The sequence below is a fragment of the Apus apus genome, chromosome 4, assembly GCF_020740795.1.
Source record: "Apus apus isolate bApuApu2 chromosome 4, bApuApu2.pri.cur, whole genome shotgun sequence".
Classification (NCBI taxonomy): domain Eukaryota; kingdom Metazoa; phylum Chordata; class Aves; order Apodiformes; family Apodidae; genus Apus; species Apus apus.
Window position 1 is genome coordinate 104,265,432 of NC_067285.1, and position 20,178 is coordinate 104,285,609.

At 39.3% G+C, this 20,178-nt stretch overlaps 2 protein-coding genes across 2 annotated transcripts in view; one reads left to right on the forward strand and one right to left on the reverse strand.

Moving 5' to 3' along the window:
* ACOX3 (acyl-CoA oxidase 3, pristanoyl) overlaps positions 1 to 207 on the reverse strand; it is a 35,870-nt gene extending 35,663 nt beyond the window's left edge. The window contains exon 1 of the mRNA XM_051617262.1: positions 109 to 207. The gene's annotated coding sequence lies outside the window, so the exon portion shown is untranslated. The remainder of the gene's footprint in view (positions 1 to 108) is intronic.
* Positions 201 to 19,317, forward strand: TRMT44 (tRNA methyltransferase 44 homolog). Its single transcript, XM_051617265.1, has 11 exons — positions 201 to 642; positions 2,565 to 2,682; positions 3,383 to 3,602; positions 4,709 to 4,777; positions 6,309 to 6,416; positions 7,982 to 8,053; positions 10,221 to 10,327; positions 10,900 to 11,083; positions 11,772 to 12,162; positions 13,241 to 13,357; positions 18,703 to 19,317. Exons 1-11 carry the CDS (start codon positions 201 to 203, stop codon positions 18,933 to 18,935), a joined length of 2,061 nt encoding a protein of 686 aa, XP_051473225.1. The 3' UTR covers positions 18,936 to 19,317.
* Positions 19,318 to 20,178: the final 861 nt, after the last annotated feature.

Sequence of the window (20,178 nt, forward strand, 5' to 3'; positions counted from 1 at the left end):
TGACAGGAGCCCCGCGCCTCCCGCCCGCCCCGCCGTGAGGCCAACACCCCGCGCACCTCGGCCCGGGCTCCAGCGCCACGGCTCGGGGTGGAAGGACGGGGCACCCACCTGCTGCCGCCGCCGTCCCGCCTCAGGAACTGACGAGAGCAGCCTGCGACGCGCTCCTCCTCCTGCTCCTCCTGCTGCGCGGCGGGGCGGCGATGGGGCTGGTGTGCCGGGCGGCTGTGCGGGATGGCGGCGGCGCGCTGCCTGCCGGCTTCTGGGAGGCGGTGCGCGTCTGGCTGGAGAGGCCGCAGGTGGCCAACAGGCGGCTGTGTGGCGCCGCTGTCGAAGCGGAGGGGACGGTGCCGCTCGGGGAGGACGGGGAAGAATCTCCCCTTCCCCCCGCCGTGTGGGGAGGCGGGAGCAGCGAGGGGCAGGTGGGGGGGCGTGCGGCGTCCGTCGGGGCTGCGGAGCTGGGCCGGCTCTGGCGGGAGGTGCGCGCTCAGCTGCCGGCGGGGCACGGGCTCCTGCTGCCGGCCCTCGTGCCCTGCGCTGGGTCGGGCCACCCGTCCCGTCTTCGCGCCTTCTTGAGGACGCTGCTGCCCCGGGGGCGGCCCGGCGGCCCGCCCGGCCCGCCGAGGAGGGAGCTGGCGGTGCAAGGTGAGCGGGAGCCCGGCCCCGAGGCGGCGGGAGGGGGCGGCAGGCCAGGCCCTGGGCCCCGGCTGCTGCGCCGAGGGGCGGGAGCGCCCGCGGGCACGCAGGGCTGGGGCTGGGCCGCCTTTGCTGCTCACCTGTCACACCCGAAACTCTCGCAAATGACATAAACACCGCTTTTTTTTTTTTTTTTTTTTTCCCCTACTTGTAGAAGCGGAGATAGATTTTTGTGCCTTGCCGCGTGCGTAGATTTTGTTTTCTGTTGTGCGAGGAGCTGTCAACAGTTGAAATACATATTAGGTCCAACACCTGTACGGCTCTGGGTTTTAGCAACCCCCGCTTCAGGTATAGAAGGTTGCTCGTCTCTTTGTGTTCCTTGAAAAGAAGAGACGGGGCCTGCCATCCTGGGAGCTCCTGTCATGAGTAAGCTGCCCACACAGAAGTGCTGCTTGTACTGCAGGCCTGACTGTGGGCTTGTAAGCCGTGACCGTAGCCTTTGAAAATGCAGAGTTAATGAGCAAAAGTGAGCAGCTTGGCCAAGCTGAGCTGTTCGTGTCAACTTTCTTATGGTTTAATATTGCTTAAATGTGAAGCTTGACTTGGGTTGGGCTTTTTACATATGGTAAGATGCTGCAGTAAATCCTGCTAATGTAAATATATAGACTGCAGGTTGACACCTTTTTTAAGATAAATTATTGGAAGCAGTGTTGATGTGGATTAAATTCTAACAGTAAAGTTTTTAAAAGAATCAAAATTCCAGAAACACTTAAATTTACAATTCAAAACAACCTATAGTAATCTATGACTTAGGAGGCTCTATCGGCCTATGATTCTTACTCTGATGCCTTAAAAAAAAAGAAAAAAGGATGATGCTTTAAAAAGAACTATATGTTGCAGTTTTGATTTATTTTTTCTTTTGATGTTACGATAAGATGTTCCTGAGAGAACTCCAGAGAGCCTACCTATAGGAAAAAGTCTATGAGAATATATTTTTAATTAATACGTTTGAATTGAAAGTGTTAGAGGGTTGGCTAAGGATGGGCTGAGATTGCAAGACCTGGTGTTTTATTTTCTGAGACAGGAAAGAATAATTAGGAGTAAATTTTTTAGTCCACTGAAATTTATTTACCCAATACAGTGTTCTTAGTTTGGAAATTTGCATTTATTGGAGTGAATTTTTTGATGGCAGCTGAAAAACCATTTTAAAAAATGAGAACTTGAGGTATTCTGAAGAAACTGACCTGGATAAACCATAGCTAAAAAGATTTTATTTATTTTTAATAAAGTAATAATGCATAGATATCATATGCTAAAAGGAATACAGTCAGTGCTTTTAAATCCCTTTATAGTAAGGATATAGGTAATAAATTAACATAATACGATTTTTTAAAAAATCCTTAACATGTGAGTAGTTTGCTTTATTGTGCCATTCACATTGCAGTGCAGTCACCTTTCTTTTTATTTGTAAGTTATTCCAAAAGGACACACACTCTGGGTTTTCACTTGTGTAGGAGTTAATTATGGTAGAATCATTATTGATATTAGCTCATGTGAGAAAAGTTGCAAAATATCTTCTTGAAATATGGGTAGGCACCTAAGGGCTTTGCCAGTGGTTTGTCAACCCTTCTCAGCTTTTCCAAAATCTCTTGTGTTTGGAATCTGTCACTGAGCATAAAGATTTAATTCCACAGGTGATAAACACAGTTAAGATCAGTAGCGTGGTTGGCTTTTATTTTATTAAAATAGTAAGGTTTAAAGCAAATTAATATTCTTACCGTCAGCCTTAGCATTGTGGTTCTTCTTGTGTTGTCCTAGATCTTGCCTCACTACTTTGCACTTAACATAGTAAGGAGACAAAAGTTTATTTTGGTGCTAACCAGGATGGTTTATGCCATGGAATAATATGTCACTGTTTACCTAATTCTCAGATGTTTACAATGGAACTGTGACCTTTCTGCCTTTGGAGGAGAACAGTGAAGGAAAATACCAGATTAAAAAGAGCAATATTTATCAAATTCAACTTACACACGTAAAACATGAGGAATGGTAAGTGCTGGGAGTGAGAGAGGAGGCAAACCCGGAGTTACTGCAGTGATCACACCATATTTCAGTATTGGTGCCTAGGCAATTTGGTTTGTGTGATTTCCTGCTTGACTCGTAAAAGACAGTAGGAGTGTGACCTTGGTGCATAGTTTGCAGTTAAAAGACACATCTACAATACCCCCCCAAAATGAAAAACCACTCTGTTTCACCTGTGAGTGGATACGTTGTACATGTGTGTGGTCTAGAAAAAGTATGTAAGTGTGCTCCAGCGTTCTGATTGTCTTTGTGGCCCTTCTTTGGATTGGCTCCAACACCTTCATGTTGTTTTCCGGGGGGGACTCCCAAACTGGACACAGTACTCAAGGTAGGGTCTTACAAGAGCAGAGTAGAGGGGGACAAGCACCTCCCTCGACCTGCTGGCAACGCTGCTTTTCACGCAGCCTAGGACACAGTTGGCTTTCTGAGCTGCAGGTCCACACTGCCAGCTCACATTGAGCTTTTCATCTGCCTGCGCCCCCAAGTCCTTCTCCTCCAGGCTGTTCTCAGTCCATTCTCCACCCAACATGTATCTGTGCTTGGGATTGCCCCAACCCGTGTGCAACCCTTGTTGTAATCACTTAATTTGTTATTTTTTCTCTCTTTGAAGTAACTGAAATACCGAAATACACTGTATTTATGCTAAGTTTTTCTTTTATTTTTAAAGGTCTTTGTCTATTGTAGCTCCATTTCCAGAAGACTGGTTTTCAGATGGAATTGTATATCCCAAACTAGCATGGCTTGAAAATGAACTTTTGTCCAAACTAGCTAAATGGTGTGTGGAGCAAAAGTCCAGTGAGTTTAAAAGTACACTCTCACTCATTTCTGTAGCAAAATACAGCCGGGTTTATCAAGACCTTAAAGAAAAATACAAGGAGATAGTAAAGGTAAGTTAGCAATAAATGCAGTGATAATATGGCTTCTTATATTTTTTGTTTGTTTACTGAATCTGCTTCTTTAATTGAATTTTTTTTTTAATAAAAGACACAATTTAACCAAAATTTATGTTTTGTGTTTTAATGTTTGGGTTTTTTTTTCTGTGTATGTGAGGGAAAAAAATTATTTAGTATTTGGAAGAGCTGAACTAGAAAAGCAAGATTTGAAGCCAAATTCACACCACATATCCGGAAGAGTTAGGTATTTTTCAGAATGTACCCATTCTGGTAAGAAGTAAGCAGTTGATCCGTAGGTGTAAATGCTAAGTCATCCACACTAGAAGGCAAAAATAAAGCACCATTTGAAAGAGTCTGGAAACAGCAATGGTTAGCAAGTAGTTAAAATGGGTAAATACTTTTGTAAAACATTGTGAAGATGTTGAATGGTTTTACTGTTCTGACATTGGTGTACTGATAAAAAAATATATATGAAAGGAAAATTGGACTTGGGAGTAAGGTAATGGTTCAGTCTTTATCTCTGCAGTAGACTTCATGTAGTGTTGAGCATTTAAATCTTTGTTTCAATACCTCATTTGCAAAGTAAGCATAGTACTTCGACTTGCTGTCTTCCTACTTCAGATTTTGGTTCTCCATGTTCTATTGTGCCAGGATAATTCTATTCCTATTACATTGTGAAAATAAATTTATAAATGCTCATGTTATCAATGTTGCACATGACAGGAGTAATTAAAGTATTTTTCTTCTGAGAGCTGAGCAAAAGGATGCATGCTCTATTCCAGAACAGACACATCAGTTCACTTGTGAGCTTCACATATAGTACCATAATATTATTGGAAACTTCATTGATTAGAGGACAGCAGACATTCTTTATGCCATTATTGTTTTGTATGTCTCACAAAATCAAACTTTCTTTGTGTATATTTTTAAGGAGATTAAAATGCAAAATTTGTGAAGTGCAGAAGCCTATTGAAATGGACGAATGTCCAGATTCCTCTATTTGAGCAGTTTTTGAAGTAATTTCAGATGGAACAAAAAATGTTTTTCCTCTTTTATTTTTGTTTTTCCTCTTTTTTTCTTTTTTTTTTTTTTTCTTGAAGGTGTGGCCTGAAGTAACAGATCCTGAGAAATTTGTTTATGAAGATGTTGCCATTGCCACTTACTTGCTGGTAGGGGGCTGTTGTGCCTAATAATTTTCTATAAAATTCTATTTCCTAATTAAAAACCTCTTTAAAGAAAGTCAATATTTTCATTTCGCAGTTTTTGCATTTTTTAAAATAGAATGTCCTGAAGTTATTAGAGGCTTATAAGGCAAAAGGAAGGGGGTAGGTGAAAGATTGTGAGTTTTTTGGGATGCATTTTTTGTTTTGTTTTGGATTGGTTTGGGGGGATTTTTTGCTTTTGTTCTCAGTTAAGTAGAGAGACTAAATTTTTATTACAATGTTTTCAAGCATAACTTAAAGTGGAATTCATGTCTATAATTCTGTTAATGATGTATTAATTTTCTTTGTTAGTACTCTCAACAGCATTTCAGGCATTCACATATAGTGAGTGCTTACAGATGGCAGGCTTTTTATAACAGAATTGCAAAAAAAATTAGTGTGACAAAACAAAGGGAAAAACAGTTGATTTGGTTTTTTATACAGTGCTATACCACAATGAAAATTGTTTAGAAGGATACTAAAACTTCTTTGAGAAGATACGATGCAGTCTTCTGTCAAAGGAAGTTTCATCTACACAGACAGGATGTATTTTTTTTTAAGTGATTAAATGAAAAAAGCACTGATGTAGCAGAAAAATAGTGATCAGGTGGACTGATTTGGATATCAGAAGCTGTTCTTTTACACGTGTTTCTGCAACTTGTTAATTTTTATGCTAAAGGTTTTTCACTGCTTTGCCTTTGATAAAAGTTCAGCTCAAATCTCATCTTCAAATGCATTAAGGCCAACTCTAGATGCTAGGAATGCAGATAAATGCTTGATGCAGTTTCTGTTTCCGTGAAGATTTTTTAAAGTGTCTGAGGGACCCTGACTGACCTAGGCTACTCTTAAAACCTTCATTGTCACATTGGTGTGACAGAACTCCTGTTTATCATCAGATAAATGAACTTGATGAAGTGGCCAGACAGTTGGACTAGATGATTGCTGTAGGTTCCCACCAGCTGAACTATTCTGATCTATGATACTGGCTTGTGGAAAGAGCTGTATGATAGACTTACCTTTTACCATTTCTGCCATGGTGATAATATTAAATGTTGAAAATCAGAAAGTTAGTTGTAGCCACAACAAAATTCTGTAATGATGCCTTGAAAGTGTTTTGCAAATATTTATGAACGAATGTTAGATTATGATCGTAGTGATAATGTCTTCTAGCTGGTGTAGCTGTAGTTTTCAACAAGTTATTAGTCATCCAATAACTGCCTTATATAAGTGGAACCTTCAAGTACAGTGTTAATAACCTAACCTCCTTGCAAAAGTTTTCAGATACCTCTGTGATGATATATAATAACTCATTATTTATAAGTACATGTAACAGGTGGTTAAGATAAGGTTAGTTATTTTCTCTGTGAGTACAGGGGGTGTCGTCTGTCACATCTGTGTTCTTTCCCAGATTTCTCCCTTCATTTTCAATAACCTTTGCTGCTTTCTTATGAGGAGACTGGAGAGCAGAAGTCTAAAATGTTTTCTTTTCTTGTCTTAGATTCTTTGGGAAGAAGAGAGAAAGGAAAAAGGTTTGACAAAGAAACAGTCATTTGTTGATCTTGGATGTGGAAATGGTCTATTGGTTCATATTCTAAATAATGAAGGGGTAAATACAGTGCTTTTTAAAATAATAACTAAAAAATAGAGAAAGTCAATATTCTTGTTATGCTTCACTTTTACCTGGCATGCAAATAGCCCAAATACAGTTAACTCATTGCTCAAATAGGATTTTATCACTCTAGAAAACTTTTAATTTAATTTTCTATCTTTATTAGTCAAATTAATTTCAATTCAAGGCTATTTTTGTGAGGTAAGAAACTAAGCGGAAAATAAAAAGTAGTGGTGTAATTTAGTTATGCTGGTGCACAAAGCAAAAGGAATGAGGAATCTTAACATAGAGGTTATCTTTCACAAGAGCATTTAAATGAGATATTTTTCATAAACTTAGTACTATTGAAGTTGAGTTCTGTTTGTGATGTCCTGGAAATCACTGAATCATAGAATCACAGAATGGTTTGGGTTAGAAGGGATTTTAAAGGTCCTCTTGTTGCAGCCCTCTGCATGGCCAGGGCACCTCCCACTAGACCAGGTTGCTCAACATTTTTTCTGTTTGTAAAAACAATCCTGGGATTTGTTAATTTTGAAAATGCCTGACAATATGCTGTGGGAATGAGCATGTGGCAACAGCAAAATTCAGTTTATTGAGGTATAGTTTCTAGAACAACAACAACAAAGGTCAGTAATATTAACCAAAACTTCTGTCAGTTTCAGAAAATTGTTATTTTCCACTTTTGGGAGCATATGGTAAAATTTGTAGAGGAAATGAGTATCTCCTGTTCAACAGATGTCATTGGAGGGTGGGGGGAAAGTCCAGGCTCTCCTGACACAATCTCTCCATTCTTGTGTGGCCTGAAAAATTTGATCTGATACAAGATGCTGTTTTCCCTGTAGATGCTTCTTTTAGTACTTAATGAAGTCATCACTGCTGCAGCACTGGCAAAAATTGCTGACTGTCAAAGAATCCTGTGTGTGAGAGTTTTATGAGACTTTTTTAGTATGATTAGTAGTATTATTAGATTTTAGTATGATTTTGGTTAGTTCTGCACAGGGTTCTTGATATTCAAGTACTATGATTTGCATATTATTTATTTCTTGCTTTAGTTTTCAGTCCTATTTCCTCTTCCCATCAGGTCACACAAGGAAAGTGTGTTTGGACTCCAACCACCTAATGACTTGAGTAGTTGAAAGGTGGTTCTCCCAGCAAGGGCTGCTTAGAATAGCACACTTCTCTGAGGCCTGTGGGTTCTACAATAATACCTTATGAAATGGTTTGATTTTTTTTTTTTTTTAAATGAACAAAACCCAATACTCTGCTTTTACTTTTGAAAATACCTAAATTTTCAAGAACAGTCTCAAAAGGTGTGTCCAGGTAAAATTTAAAACCAGACATATTCTTACTATTTCCTAGTCCTTCCCTTCATTTTTAGAAGGCAGAGAAGGGATTAAAAGTGTTCAGCTTCTGCCTGAAATGGTGAAGCTATGTTTCACTGTGTGTCTGAATTTTAATATGAATTAAATAATCAGTGTTATTAAGTAAATGTAGTGAGCCTGTTTGACAATTCCAGCTAAAAGTAGTACCTTAAAATGATGTGGTTTTTGTTCAAATTTCAGCATTCAGGCAGAGGAATTGATGTGAGGAGAAGAAAAATATGGGACATGTATGGACCTGAAACTCATTTAGAGGTATTATGCAAATGTATGTCAATCTGATTGATTTGAAACTACTCATTTGTTCTTTGCTTCACTTGCGTTGGTTCAAATGTAGTCAAACATACTGGGTTAGAGAAAGTAACATCTGATATCCTTTATGTCATATATTCCTTTTTCCATCCCTGTTTCTTTGTTGTGGAAATCTATGAATTTTGTACATTTATTTCGTATTAAAGTCTGGCTATTCTCAGTTTCTTGGATTTCTTTACTCGTGGGTAAATTGAGCATCAGCTGTCCCTCTCTGCAGGGAACAAAATAGAAAAGTATGGGGTTTATTTGTCCTTTTTAAATGGAAAAAAAAAAAGCAACATTCCCAGATAACACTTGGAAAAGCCAGACAGAAACAATAAAAGATCCAAAATATGCATGTAAGGAAGGGACTAATTTATTTGAGAAGGAGTTAATGAACAGGAAGAGTGAAATAATTTTGCAAGGCTCCTGTGGCTTCAGGAGAAAGCAGCTGCTCACAGCCTTTTGTTGTCCTCAAAGCTAATTTTGTTTTGATCTTTACTTAAAGCAGGAGTTGCAAGGTGAATATTGCCATCTGTGACACCCAGTGCCAATGCTAAGAATATAAATGCGTGGAACAGGTGGCACTTTGCATTGCCAAACTGCTGTCAGACATGGTGAATACAAATTTAATTACGGGTGACTGTCAAAATATGGAGTATGGCACTGATAATTCATGTGATGCCTAAACTGAATGATCAAAACTGAAATGTAACGTGGGAGTAACTTGTTTAACAAACCGTAAGAAAACACTTAGCAAACACTTGATTTAACATCTACTAACCTGCCAAAAAGAAATTTGTTATATATATAATCTAGAAATATATAGAAATAACAAAAAATTATCAGTTAATGTGAACAATAATACACCATACTGATACTTGAAACACAGTGGTTTCTGAAGAGGGGTATTGAAATGTAATGGTGGTAGTCAGAGATTCCTGAAATTCCCTGTTAAGTGTTGGTTTTGTGTTTTTTTTTCTAATGCGTATACAGATATTATTTTGCATGTGAATTTTGACCTCATAAAACATGCATTTTATATGTAAAATGAGAGTAGAGGCATAATTTTCAGTGCTTTTCCTGAAGGTATGTGGAGATTCACCTTTACAACTTTTTTCAAATCTGCCCAGTAATTGTTTTGAGATTCATACTTGGAGAAGAGCTGTGTATTTCCATAGTATCAATATCTTTCTTTGCTGAACTTAGTGCTGGGTAAGAAAACTTTCAAGTGTGTGTGTGTGAGAAAAACAAACATTAAAGGCACTCTAGAACTTTTAAAAATTAACCTGTACAAAAAATTAATCCTATTTGGAGGTTAGTTTTTTTAGGTTTTTTGAGTTGTTTTCTTTTTTCAAAGAATATTCGGACAGGATATTTTTGAGGCTAATAAGTATTCTGTGAGTCAATACTGTGGTGGGAAGACTTCTGTGCTGATGTCTCCTCAATCCATATATATTCAATTTCCACAAGGCAAAATGCTACTTTAAAGGCCAACAAAGAAGCCTTCCTTCTCCAACCTATTGTTTTCTAATTTTGCTCCTGATTTTGCAGGTAGTCTTGACACAAGTTAGAAGAGGGTGGAATGGCTACATAGACAGGAGGGAAAGTGTTCAGCTATATTAGGTTTATTATATGGGAATGATAGGGTGTGAAGAGTGGTGTTCTGTATATTGCAATTTGATTTGAGAAAAGTCTGTGAAAGAAGAGAAGATAGTAGTGAAGCTCTGTTGTGTTTAATTGCTGTGCAAGTCTTAGGACTATATCACATAGCAAATTAAGTGGCTTTCTGGAAAATTGAGTCCAGATGTCCATGTGATGGGGAATGGCAAGAAATCATAATCCAATGTATAATGTGTGTTTACAAACACTTTAGGGTGCCAGGTACCTAAATCAGAATTGTTATTCAACTCTTTGACCAATATTTTGGGGGAAACTGTTGCTAAACTACCTATTTGTAACCATAAAAATTTACTATCTGGTAAAACAACACATTGAGGAAAACGTTGTTGTCTGTGGTTCTCATTGCTTGTGTGATTTTATATTATTACGTAGTGCTTTATTAACAAATAAAATGCATTTTAAGAATCCTGTAATAAAATTCACTTAATGAATTGTTTGGTTTTTTTAGGAATCTACAATTGTGCCAGGTGACAGTCATCTCTTTCCAGATGCTGACTGGCTCATAGGAAACCATTCAGATGAACTAACACCATGGATACCTGTAATTGCAGCTAGGTATTTGGGGGAGGGAGAAGGAAGAAATTAAAAGAAGTAACAACCACAAAACATAATAAACTATATGTGCTTGGTGAAAACTGTCACTTTTGTAGCCACTCCTGCTGTCCTTGCAGGACTTGCTGCTTTTGATGCTAAACCTTTACAAAATGTTTCTGTGGGGTAGCAGAGATGTAGTATTTACTCTCTCACGGAATTCATACAGCATTTTGCTTTTGAAGTTCAAAAAACAGAACTGATTTTTATTCTTAACATGTAAATCTGTTGTTAAGGTTTTTTTGAAGTTAAATTTCTATTGGTTCTGCCTGACCTTGAACCATTGTACAACCAGCTGCAGTAGTTTAGTATCTAGAGATGTAGTCCTGCTAACCAAACTGGCACAGTGATTTGTGAAACTGTATTTTTTATTATGCTAATGGATCTACTGAAAGAGAAACATGTAAATATTATTTCATGAAGCACTGTCACTTAATAAAAATTTCCATTATGGCTAGGATTTGATGGGCTGTTTGCTAAATGTGCATGTTCTCTGAAGTAATTTTCCATTCAGCAGTTTGTTATCCCTCTTATAGGTCTTCCTATTCCTGTCGCTACTTTGTGCTGCCATGTTGCTTCTTTGATTTCCATGGCAAGTACAACCGAAGACAAAGCAAGAAGACTCAGTACAGAGAATATCTTGATTTTATTGTTCAAGTGGGATTTGTATGTGGCTTTCATGTGGAGGAAGATTGTCTTAGAATTCCATCAACAAAAAGGGTAATTTTGGACTGGGCAGGACTTTTCTCTTTTTTTTGTTGTTTTTTTTGTGTATTTGTTTTAAAGCTGCTAGCTGTCTGAAACATATGGATGTTTGTGCCTTGTTTTTTGTTTTTTACTACTGTTTTTAAGAGCAGACTCTTGTCAGTTATATCACTTGGGAGAAATGCCTGAAGAGAGACTAAAAATACTCATTGTTTTCTTGGGTAATCTGCACTTAATGGCCTAGGTACAATCCTAAAGACAAGAAAGAGTGGAAGGTTTTATGGTTATATCTTATGCCACCCTATAGGATGGCAAACATAGAAAACACTTTTTTTTTACTCAATTTTTCCAGCTGCCTGTGTTGCTTATTTGTACTTGATTTTGCTGTTTTTCGTGTCCCGTGAAATGTTTTCAGAGTAGGAAGAGATGTACAGTTTCAATTTTTTAAATAACCTGAGGATCAGGAACAGTCTTATTGTTCAGGGATTCTATGGCAGCATGGATTATGGTGTGATTACTGCATTTCTTCTCTGGCACCAGTATTTGAAAACTAAAATAAAAAAACTCTCATATGTTAATGAGCATCGAGTTTGAATGGGTATATCCTGTAGGTATATTTAGATGCATAATACATGCATTTTGAGGGCGTATTTCTAAGTGTTGGACTCTATAAATAGTGATGTACCTTTTTCTGCTAAAATAGGTGTGCCTTATTGGAACAAACAGGACCTCTCCACCTACAGAATGTGCTCTGATTGACAAGCAGATAACACAGTTCATTAATAATCGTCCCTCCTGTGCTGTGGTCACATGTGACAGAAGACTTGGATTTCATCATAAGGATCAGTCTGATGGTGTATGCCAGGAAGCAGGCTCAGAAATTCCTGAAAATGAGTCTGAGACTGCTGGTACAATTTGGATGCCTGGATTTCAACCCAGAGAAAAAGTAGAACAAATCAGAAATTGTGCTTCCCTCCCTCGAGATTTTGTAGATGATGTGGTTCTCGATGTGGCAAACTTGCTGTTAAATGCAACCCCCCAAAAATCATGTTCCAATATGCATGGCGAAAATACAAATACCTGGAATCAAGGAGGTGAGGTTGTCTTTCCTTTGTATTATCTTTTGCTTTTGTTTGCAGAGATTGTCTTCTCTAATCACTTTACAAGTTTGTAAATATAGTATGTCAAATAGATTTTAGGAAGTACCCAGAAAAGTACAGCAGCATTCTAAGGCTTTTTTTCCCCTGCTGTTTTATTGCCTACTGGGACACAAATAAGGCATGCAAGTGTATTTTGAAATTTGTGTGAAGTTTTTTCCCTCTACACTTAAACACTAGGACAGACTCCAGTTTTGGAATGGACTTCGAGGTAAGTGGTGGAGGCACTGTCCCTGGATGTGTTCAAGGAAAGGCTGGATGAGGCACTTAGTGCCATGGTTTAGCCAATGTGGTGTTGCTAGGTCATAGGCTGGACTTGATGATCTTAAAGGTCTTTTCCAGCCTTTGTGATTCTGTGTGATTTATTAAAAAAGGGTAAATCAAAAAAACCCAGAACTTCTCCCCATTTACTGAAATAAAACACTCTACATCTCTTTGGGGATAATATTAAATAACGTTTTGGATAGTCACATAACAATTAGCAGTATTTCTGTAAGAATCTTTGAAGGACTGCTTTGACAGGGCCATTTGGTTTAGTTTAGTCTTAGGAAGAAAAAGAATAGAAATTGCTCTTAATTTAGTAAGCATTCAGTTATTTCTCACTACTATTATCTTTCCATTTTCCTCCTTTTTTATTACTTGCTGTAGTTTTTCATATGTTACTGTTACAGGAAAACCTTTAAGTCATTCTCCCTTCTCTCGGACTACATGTGTGTAAAAAGTACTTATCACAACAAGGGTTATATGCAACTGTAAAAAAATCAGGGAAAATAAAATGTATCTTACTCTGGAAATTCGAACTTAAGTCCTGTAGAATCAAAGCTGCCATTTTACAGACAATATACATATCAAATATATAGCGTGCCTGAAAATTACCAGTACTAAGTTGCTGCAGTAGTGATACTGATTCATATTAATAGATTCTGCTTATAATCATTAATTAATACAGAAGTTAAATTTCCTTAGGATTTATATATATATACATTTTTAAAAGGTACACCTTTATTTATTGCAGAAAGCCTTTCTTTGAAAGAAGTAGCAGAACACCTAAATAAAGAGACTTTAAAAAGGCTAAAGAGTGAATACGGAGGCCTGCAGACACTACTCAAGAACAATCATCAAGTATTTGAAGGTAAAGGAGGAGTGGGTTTTTGTTGGTTTTTTGCTTGTTTTTTTCTAGTAATCTATTTTATCTCTTCTGTATGCAGTTAAAAAGTCAACTGAAAAATTACTATGGTGGTCTGTTTTTTTAACTGCTTTCTATACCTTTGTGGAAAGGTATATGCTATTGTTTGACTTAAAGAATTTTTCTTTTTCTGATTAAGTATTTAGGATTTTGGGGCTGAGAAATGCATAACAAGTTCACTAAAACATGTAAATGATACTTAGTCTGGCCTTATCAAGTCCCACGTTGTAAATGCTAACACAAAATAAAACAGGGCTCTATAAGCACATGTAGCTGTGAGGCTTGGTGTGTTTAAGCAGCCTGTAGTAGCATGGCAGAAAGAATTCAGTACCATGTTTCAGTAGTTATCTGGGTTGGTCAATTGCAGTTTTTTCTTCTCCAGTTGGAATGATGTGGTGGTGGGTTTTGTTTGATTGTTTTTTGGGGTTCTTTTGTCATTGAGTCTTGAAAAAGTAAGGTCTAGCTTTGCAGTAATATAAGGTCTGCAAGGTTTAATCAGTATTTAAGGTTGCTTCAGATTTGGAAGTGTGTTTTACCTTGTATGTCCCAACAGTTTTACATCAACTGTAAAATGTTGATCAACTAATCCATGGCAAAGCATCTTGAATGTGCAGCCTTGCTGCTGCCAGTGATTAACTTAGCCAACTTTAGCATCCACTAAGGAATTCTGTACACTTTTACACAATTTTTACAGAAAGCCATACTGAAATAATTTTTAATTACCATCCATTGAAAAGAGTTGGTCACACTGCATTCATTATGTGCCTGAATTTGATACCCTGTCATTAGGGATAGGTGGAATAGAGTTACAGCCTGTAATATGGAGTAACCATTTTAGTTTGGCATGGATGCTGTCTGCAGATTACCTCTGAAGAAAGACTAGGATTAAGGCCAGATTTTTCTCAGTAGTTTACATCACATGGAAACTCCCTGGGGCTTCAGTAGAGACAATTTGATTCTTTCCTTTAGTAGCGTGTCACCATAACAAGAGACTTCTATCAGCAGGTGGTCTAGAAGGACTTTGCTTATGCCAAAGAGAACAGAAAGGAACATTGCTACAGTTCTGTCATCTTTACTGAAGTGTGGGGTTTTTTTCAGTTAGGGACATTTAAAACAGGTGAATGCACGCACACACACACACACAAAAGAAGGGCCTAAAAGTAACCAATCTGTGGCAGTTTATTTTGATCAGGCATCTTGACCAATACTAATTTTTTAGAAAAAAATGTGCTTCGTCATAAATAGCCCTGTATCTGCTAATTTTTCTTCCATCTTTTGAGAGAGATTTTAAAGCTCTGCTGAACCCACTTCTGGACTGGCTTTGTAGGAACTCAGATCTACTTGTGTATCACAAGGAAACCTGGAGGGGTGAATTCATCCAGAGCTGTCCCAGTGATACTAAGCTTTTACTGGACTCACTGCCTTTTGAGTAGTGATTATCAGAATGTGGGGTGGTACCAGTTAACTATGCTGTCAACGTTTGACTCAGTTTGACAACAATGCTCTTGATCCCCTCCCCCTCCCACCCAGGTAGGGAAGAAAGGAGAGAAAAAAAAGAGAGAGACTTGGCTAGATTGAAAACTGAACCGTGCAACTTTATTTAGAATGCTAATATGTGATATAAGAGTGTGTGTGTATATATATATATATATATATATATATAGTGATTATACAAAGGTGTGGTAGAAGCCTCTCGCCTCCCCCCACCCCCAGCAACTCCCACAGCACTTCCCTCAGACGAGACAATTCCGAGGAATCCCAAAGCTGCTCCTGGAGAAAGGCAGAGAGTTACGAGGGTCAGGAGGGCTTGAGGTCGATGGGTCGACGATGATGGGCAGATGGTGTTTTCCCAGACACCGGCCATGAACAAAAGAAAGAGAAAGAGAGAGAAGAAGGAAGGCAGACAGAGAGGCGAAGCGAAGCGGCGAGAGAGCAAAGCAGGAAGGAAGGAAGTTTTCTTCTGTCATCTCCGACCTTCCCCCGAGCCTACGTAGATATATGGAATGGAATATCTCTGGCCAGTTTTGCTGTTCGTCTAACCCAGCCTCCCACGGGGGGGCCACAAATCCCCCCGTAGTGTCTGAGCTGGCAGAGCAAAGGCACAACCTTGAGGGCCCAGCAATTACAAAAACATTCCAGTGTCTTATCAACCTAGCAGAACACGCAGTTGCTAGTTGAAGAAAGCTCACTGAAATGAAAAAAGGAATCAGCAAAAGAAAAAACTGGTTTCATCCTGGCTCAAACCAGGACATTCCACCCCTTATTCCATACCATACATTACGTACAGGCTCTATACCTTACCAGTTGCTAAATCAAGAGTTCTCTCCCAACGTCAAATTACCCTGAGGTAATTATTGTACCTCACCATCCTCCATCATTACACACCAAGTATGTCCAGGTCCCTGAGCAAAAGCAATACCCCGGACAGGTTTACCTTTGCCTGAAGCAGGATAGACCCAGACACTTTTACCCAACAAGTTTCTTTCACATACCACAGGGACTTTATCCCCATCTGTAGTATGCAAAAGGTCTGATTGAGCAGCCCCAGCCCGATTGATGGATCCTCTGGTATTAACTAACCAGGTGGCCTTTGCCAAATTTTTATCCCAATTTTTGAAAGTTCCACCTCCCATTGCCTTTAGGGTAGCTTTCAACAGACCATTATACCTTTCAATCTTCCCTGAGGCTTGTGCATAGTATGGGATATGGTATATCCACTCAATACCATGCTCTTTAGCCCAATCAGTAACCAGACTATTTTTGAAATGGGTCCCATTATCTGATTCAATTCTCTCTGGAGTACCATGTCTCCACAGAATTTGCCTTTCAAGACCTAAGATAGTATTCCTGGCTGTGGCATGAGGCACAGGATATGCCTCCAACCATCCTGTACTTGTCTCCACCATTGTAAGCACATAGCGCTTACCCTGGCGGCTCTGAGGCAGTGTGATGTAGTCAACTTGCCAGGCCTCCCCAAACCTGTACTTTGACCACCTCCCCTCATACCACAACGGTTTCAATCGTCTTGCCTGTTTAATTGCAGCACACGTTTCACAATCGTGGATCACCTGCGCAATAGTGCTCATGGTTAGATCCACCCCTCGATCACGAGCCCATTTGTATGTTGCGTCTCTGCCCTGATGACCTGGAGCATCATGGGCCCATCGAGCTAGAAAGAGCTCATCCTTGTGTTCCCAGTCTAAGTCTACTTGGAACACTTGAGCAGCCTCATCTGCTCGTTGGTTGTGTTGATGTTCCTCAGTGGCTCGACTCAGAGGTACGTGTGCATCTACATGACGTACTTTTACCACCAATTTCTCTATTCGAGCTGCAATGTCCTTCCAGAGGTCAGCAACCCAAATAGGTTTACCCTTTCGCTGCCAGTTGTTTTGCTGCCACTGCTTTAGCCAACCCCACAAGGCATTTGCTGCCATACACGAGTCAGTGTAAAGATAGAGTCTCGGCCACCCCTCTCGCTCAGCAATATCCAAGGCCAGCTGGATGGCTTTGACCTCTGCAAATTGACTTGATTCACCTTCTCTTTCAGCTACTTGAGCAACCAGTTGTGTAGGACTCCACACGGCAGCTTTCCACTTCCGGCGGTTCCCTACAAGATGACAGGAGCCATCAGTGAAAAGGGCAAACTGTTTCTCAGTCTCTGGTAGATGATCATATGGTGGAGCTTCTTGAGCTCGTTTCACCACTTCTTGTGGTGGCATTCCAAAGTGGGTGCCTTCTGGCCAGTTTGTAATTGCTTCCACAATACCTGGATGATTAGGTTTCCCTATTCGAGCTCGCTGGGTGATTAAAGCAGTCCATTTACTCCAAGTCACATCGGCTTCATCCTGGCTCAAACCAGGACATATGCCAAGCTATGAGTGGGTATAGGTATGACAGAAGGTGTGATTGAAGCAGAATATGGCAACTTATAAGCAGCAGATTCTTCCCTCCTAATTTTCACTAATACTTTTAATCTGCTTTCTTCTTTCTCTTACTAACTTCCTTTTATTCTGTTACGTTTACACATCGAAGGGGATGAAAGAGATTCACAAATGTGTGTGTTCAGTTTATGTTCTGAACACAGCAAATTAATTTTAAAAAAAGCAAAGTGCCAAGTCTTTATTAGCCAATGATGATTAATTGTTGATTCATATCACAGAATCAGAGAATGTTAGGGGTTGGAAGCGACCTCCAAAGGTCATCGAGTCCAACCCCCCTGCCAGAGCAGGACTGAAAAAACTAGGGCAGATCACTCAGAAAAGCTTCCAGACAGGTCTTGAAAGTTTCCAGAGGAGACTCCACAACCTCTCTGGGGAGCCTGTTCCAGTGCTATGTAACCCTCACAGTAAAGAAGTTCTTCCTCGCGATTGAGTTTGAATCTGTTGCTTCTCGTTCTGTCACAGGGCACAAGTGAAAAGAGCTTGTCCCTGCACTCTTGATGCCCAACCCTCATGTATTCATAGACATTAATTACATGCCCTCTCAGTCTTCACCTCTCTGGACTGAAAAGCCCCAGGTCTCTTAGCCTTTCCTCATATGACAGATGTTCCAGTCCCTTAATCATCCTCATAGCCCTCTGTTGGACTCTCAAATAAATCCCTGTCCCTCTTGAACTTGAGAGCCCAGAACTGGACACAGTACTCCAAGTGAGGTCTCACCAAGGCTGAGTAGAGGGGGAGAAGAACCTCCCTCGATACGCTGGAGACACTCCTCTTAATGCACCCCAAGATAACATTGATAACATATGAAGGATTAGACTTGTCATGTCTTCAGTGCAATGTATTTTTGGGTCAGTGAGCCATTGCTTTGCAAGAGCATTTCTGCATAGTGAAAGTAGTGGAGGACCCTTACTAGATTCTTGCTGGTAACCACATTTTAAATGTGGAGTAATAAAGTTTTGAAGACTGGAAGGATTACAGTTCATGAAGTTGAAACTTCTTTGTCAGGACTTGCAATGTAAATTCAGAGGATTTTAGTCTAAATGATCCTAACTGCTATATTTAAACAAATAAATAAACTTCTACAAGGATGTTACTAAGGTGCCTCAAACTATTCAGCATTGCAGTGAAACATCTCATGGGGAAATCAATCAGTTCTAGACTGTGTCTATATTATCTCAATTTGTTGTGCACTACTTTCTGTTTCTGTACAAATGGCACATTTGGTTTTGCCTGAGTGATCCATTTGTAGAACATGTACTTGTTTCACAGAATGTCACTATGCATTTTTTCCAGTATAATTCCCATGGCTGTCTATTAACAGCTGCATTCTTGTTTGTTTTTAAATCTTAGTTCTAAATGGGAGAGTTCATATTCGTGACTGGCGAAAAGAGAAACCATCAAGGAAAACTAAGCCTGAAGTGAAACGGCGCCTTTCAGCTGAAGCATTTAAAACACGTCTCTGTTGGTTTTTCATTCACCATCCTGATGGTTGTTCTTTGTCTGCTGAATCTTGCCCGTATGCTCATGGGACTGAGGAGCTAAGGGAGTCTCATATTATTAAAAAGAAAAAAAATACACAGTGATAAAATGCTGCCACTTATATTTAAAATTGTGAATATAGCTGAATCTGTGATTGACTTTGGGACTACTTACTGCATGAAGATCTGTACAATATAGAGGGTTTTCCCTCATTCCTGTGCAACTTATTTTCCAGTCTGTACAATGTGAAGGGTTTTCCCCCATTTCTATGCATCTTATTTTCCAGTTGGTGTACAAGTTCTCCTGTTTTGAATTATTTTTTCATTAACATGGAAAAGGTATAGTAAAGTATGTATCTACTTTTAGATTTTGTTATGGCTTGTCTAATATGTGTTTGTGTAAGTAGAAAAGTTTAAAAACTTAATTCCTGGGACACTTTTTATGATCCTCCATTAGATTAAATGTACATGATGCAGCATTTTCAAACCCTGAAAACTGGCTGGTTTGTACCAAATTTTCCAGGAGGGTTTATGGTTTCTTATGTCTCACAGTGGTTCTTGTGAGTCAGAAGTTGGAGGGATTTCATTCTTCCCTGACCTGACAGCTTCCTCTCCATGTTACTGTGGAGTACTACTTTATATTACCCTTCCTTTATTTGTCAGATCCGAGTCTTCCTTTCCTTCCTTTTTGTACTGATTCAAAATTAGTGTTGGTTTAAAGAATAACTTCCTGGGAAATTATTGTGGGGCTCTTTAGGCCATGCTGTCCTTTACCTCTTTAAAGTAAGGAGTAATAGTAGAAAATGTATTTAATAATATTGGAATGGTCGTTTTTTTGCTTATCAGATGACAAGGGAATGTCTTAGCACCTTGAGGAGGTTATGATTTTCTTTGGTAAGATTATTAGTTCATTTAAAAGGTTCAACTTAGCAGAAATTGCAGTTACTACTCAGTGACAGTCATAGAACTAGTGTCGTAATTCGTATGTGTCAGCTGCAAAGTACTTGTAAAGCTCTGAGACAAGGAATCATGTTGGTTCTGGCCTACCTTGTATACAGAGTGTGGAAACTCTACTGAGACAAGACTTTGATTTCAAGTCCTAGTGAAGAAAGGACAAGATTTTTAAAAAACCCACAACAACAAACAAACAAACAAAAAATTACTGAAGTACAAATGCGGAGGAGAAAGAGGTCTAGGGGTAAGAGTGAAGGAGTCCTGCAAGAACTCTTTCAGAGCTCAAGGCGTCTGAAGAACAAGGAAAGAAAATAATGGAACACAAAGCATATGAAAGATGACAGCAGAAATACTTTTCAAAACAGTTGCAAAGCCACTTCTCTCAAACCCTGAC